General features: G+C 45.5%; 1 protein-coding gene across 2 annotated transcripts in view; it reads right to left on the minus strand.

Annotated features, from left to right (window-relative positions):
• Window positions 1-3964, minus strand: part of LOC103621126 — an 11704-nt gene extending 7740 nt beyond the window's left edge. Inside the window, exon 1 of one of the 2 annotated variants that reach the window (XM_008639877.2) lies at window positions 3576-3941. In XM_008639877.2, the coding sequence (XP_008638099.2) occupies window positions 3576-3932 (357 nt within the window). In that variant the 5' untranslated portion in view covers window positions 3933-3941. Of the gene's footprint in view, window positions 1-3575 lie in introns of both variants that reach the window. The other variant, XM_017742431.1, reaches the window with a different exon arrangement.
• Window positions 3965-4142: the final 178 nt, after the last annotated feature.

Consider the following 4142-nt stretch of genomic DNA (forward strand, 5'->3'; position numbering starts at 1 on the left):
AGGGCAGAAAAGCGGGAATTCTGTGCCTGGGGAGGGCAGAAAGGTGGGAATTCTGTGCCTGGGGAAAGGCAGAAAAGCGGGAATTCTGTGCCTGGGGAGGGGCAGAAAAGCGGGAATTCTGTGCCTCTGGAAGGGCAGAAAAGCGGGAATTCTGTGCCTCCAGCTCCCAAATACCAACAGCATTCCAAAGGAGCAATTCCAGGGGAAACCATGGAGCTGCTGGAGCCCCTCTGGATCAGGCTGGGAGAGCTGGGAATGCTCCCTTGGAGAAGGAATTCCAGGGATTTCTTGGAGTCCATTCCAGAGCCTAAAGGGGCTCCAGGAGAGCCGCAGAGGGATTTGGGATCAGGGATTTGGGATCAGGGATTCGGGATCAGGAGCCAGGGAATGGCTTCCCAGTGGGAAACTGGAATCCAGCGGGGATTTTGGGAAGGAATTCCTGCCTGGAAATCGGGATATGGAAGCCGAGCTGCCCAGGAACGTCGGCTCATCCCAGCAGGAGATTATCCCGGGATTCTGCTCTGCCAGGGACATCCAGCTGAATATTCCCGGTTTTCCAGCCTCTCCTAGGCCCGGGATGTTTCCCTGAGGTCCGTTCTTATTCCTGGGATTTGCCGGATCCATGGGAATCTCCACGGGCTGCAAAAAGCACCTGGAGAGCTCCCGCTGCCATTCCAGCTCCCAAACGGCAGCTGGAAAAACCAGGGAAGCTCCGCGGCTCTGGAAAACTCAAGGAAAAGGGGGGAAAAAATCGGCCAGAAACTCCAAGCCCTAAAATCAGGGCATGGGAATTGCGAGGAAAAGCGGGAATTCCCGGAAATCCAGGATTCCACCCCAAAGTGGGATAACCCGAATCGCAGGATCGGGATGCTGAGAACGGGCAAAGGAGCCCAAAAACTCAGCAGGAGGGAGCGATGACGTCACTGCCCCGCGGGGAGGATCAAAGGCGTCCCGAGGGAATTTTTTTCCAGCTTTTTTGGGGTTTTTTAAAGCTTTTTTCCAGCTTTTTCCCGGCTTTTTTTCCAGCTTTTTCTGGGCTTTTTGGGGGCTTTTTTCCAGCTTTTTCCTGGCTTTTTGGGGTTTTTTTTTTTTTCCAGCTTTTTTCTGGCTTTTTCTGGCTTTTTTTTGGCTTTTTTTTAGCTTTTTGGGGGCTTTTTCTGGGCTTTTTTGGGGGCCTTTTTCCAGCTTTTTCTGGCTTTTTTGGGGCTTTTTTCCAACTTTTTCCAGCTTTTTTCCGGCTTTTTTGGTTTTTTTTTTTCCCCCAGCTTTTTTTTGGGCTTTTTTAAAGCTTTTTCCCGGCTTTTTCTGGGCTTTTTTGGGGGCCTTTTTCCAGCTTTTTCTGGCTTTTTTGGGGCTTTTTTCCAACTTTTTCCAGCTTTTTTCCGGCTTTTTTGGTTTTTTTTTTTTTTTCCCCCAGCTTTTTTTTGGGCTTTTTTAAAGCTTTTTCCCGGCTTTTTCTGGCTTTTTTTGGGCTTTTTTTTAGCTTTTTGGGGGCTTTTTCTGGGCTTTTTGGGGGGCTTTTTTCCAGCTTTTTCCAGCTTTTTTCTGGGCTTTTTTGGTGGCTTTTTTCCAGCTTTTTCCAGCTTTTTTCTGGCTTTTTGGGTTTTTTTTTTCCAGCTTTTTTTTGGCTTTTTTAAAGCTTTTTCCCGGCTTTTTCTGGGCTTTTTTGGGGCTTTTTTCCAGCTTTTTCCAGCTTTTTTCCGGCTTTTTTGGGGCTTTTTTCCCAGCTTTTTTGGGGCTTTTTTAAAGCTTTTTCCCGGCTTTTTTCTGGGCTTTTTGGGGGCTTTTTTTAAGCTTTTTCCAGCTTTTTTCTGGCTTTTATTTTTTAGCTTTTTTCCAGCTTTTTTCCAGCTTTTTCCCAGTTTTTTTCTGGCTTTTTTTGGGCTTTTTCCCAGTTTTTTTCCCAGTTTTTTTCCCACTTTTTTTAAGCTTTTCCCCAGCTTTTTTCAAGCTTTTTTCCAGGTTTTTCGGGCTTTTTGTACCTTTTCCCAGCTTTTCTCCAGCATTTTTTGGGGACTTTTTTAAAGCTTTTTTCCACTTTTTTTAAGCTCTTTTCCAGCTTTTTCCCAGCTTTTTCCCAGCCTTTTCCCAGCTTTTCTCCAGCATTTTTTGGGGACTTTTTTAAAGCTTTTTTCCACTTTTTTTAAGCTCTTTTCCAGCTTTTTCCCAGCTTTTTCCCAGCCTTTTCCCAGCTTTTCCCCAGCTTTTTTCTGGGGATTTTTTTATCTTTTTTTTTACCTTTTCCCCAGCTTTTTCCCAGTTTTTAGCTTTTTTTTTAGCTTTTTTCCGGCCTTTTTTTTTTTTACCTTTTCCCCAGCTTTTTTTAGCTTTTTTTTGAACTTTTTTTCCAGCTTTTTCCCGGCTTTTTTCTGGCTTTTTTTGGGGCTTTTTTAAAGCTCTTTTCCAGCTTTTTTCCACTTTTTTAAAGGTCTTTTCCAGCCTTTTCCCAGGTTTTTTTTCCAGCTTTTTTCGGGCTTTTTTTAAAAGCTTTTTTCCAGCTTTTCTCCAGCTTTTTTGGGACTTTTTTAAAGCTTTTTTCCACTTTTTTTAAGCTCTTTTCCAGCTTTTTCCCAGGTTTTTTTTCCAGCTTTTTTGGGCTTTTTTCCAGCTTTTTTCCAGCTTTTTTTGGGTTCTTTTGGGCTTTTTTTGGGGGGCTTTTCTCCAGCTTTTTTTAAAGCTTTTTCCCCAGCTTTTCCTCAGCGTTTTTTTTAGCTTTTTCCCAGCTTTTTTTTACCTTTTTTTTTTTACCTTTTTTCCAGCTTTTCCCTAGCTTTTTTATGGGGGTTTTTTAGCTTTTTTTTTAAACTTTGTTCCAGCTTTTCCCTGGCTTTTCCCCAGCATTTTATTTTAGCTTTTTTTATAGCTTATTTCCAGCTTTTCGCCAGCTTTTTTCTGGGGTTTTTTAGCTTTTTTTTGAACTTTTTTCCAGCTTTTTCCCAGCTTTTTTTTTACCTTTCTTTTTTACCTTTTTTCCAGCTTTTCCCTAGCTTTTTTATGGGGGTTTTTTAGCTTTTTTTTTAAACTTTTTTCCAGCTTTTCCCTGGCTTTTCCCCAGCATTTTATTTTAGCTTTTTTTATAGCTTATTTCCAGCTTTTCCCCAGCTTTTTTCTGGGGTTTTTTAGCTTTTTTTTGAACTTTTCTCCAGCTTTTTCCCAGCTTTTTTTTAGCTTTTTTTTAACCTTTTCTCCAGCTTTTCCCTAGCTTTTTTCTGGGGTTTTTTTAGCTTTTTTTAAACTTTTTTCCAGCTTTTTTCCAGCTTTTTTCCCCTTTTTCCCAGCTTTTTTCCCAGCTTTTTTTTTTTTATCTTTTCCCACCTTTTTTTTTCCCCTTTTTTTCCCCTTTTTCCCCCCCTTTCCCCACCTTTCCCCAGCCCTCTCCAGGCACAGCCACCACCTCGAAGGGACGTCTCCGCCCGCAGCCTCCCTCTCCCACCCCAGCACAACATTCCCTGATTCTTTTCCCTCGGGATACACCCGGAGCCAGGAACCATCCCCAAGGCTGGAATGGGATCCGTTCCCATCCCGAGGATCCCCGAGGATCCCCGAGGATCCCGAGGATCCCCAGGGAATCTCACCTGCCGGTTGAAGTCCTCCTCGTTCTCCATCCACATGTACTCGGCAAAGGGGTTCTTCTCCTTCTCCTCGCGCCCGTTCCCCGCGGGATCCTCCTTGGATTTGGGGTTGGACGCGCTCGTGCCGGCGAGCTCGGAGCCATTCATCCTTAGGGACTCTGGGATTTGGGAAAGGGGGAGGAGGGAGCTGCTGGAGCGGGGCTGGATCCCACCAGGAGGCTCGGGGTGCCGGAGCGGGGAGGGGGGGATGGGATCCCGGAGGGGGTTTGTGGCTTTTGGGATTGCGGAAGGTATCGGGAAGGGTTCCGTGGATTCATGGATGCATCCCCCATCCATCCATCCATCCCTCCATGGATCCATCCATCCATCCATGGATCCATCCCTCCATCCATCCATCCATCCCCCATCCATCCATCCCTCCCTCCATGGATCCATCCCCTATCCATCCATGGATCCATCCATCCATGGATCCATCCCCTATCCATCCATCCATCCCTCCATCCCTCCATGGATCCGTCCATCCATCCATCGATCCATCCCCTATCCACCCCTCCCTCCACCCATGGCTCC

The sequence above is a fragment of the Corvus brachyrhynchos genome, unplaced genomic scaffold (assembly GCF_000691975.1).
Source record: "Corvus brachyrhynchos isolate BGI_N302 unplaced genomic scaffold, ASM69197v1 scaffold166, whole genome shotgun sequence".
In the NCBI taxonomy this organism is placed as follows: Eukaryota; Metazoa; Chordata; class Aves; order Passeriformes; family Corvidae; genus Corvus; species Corvus brachyrhynchos.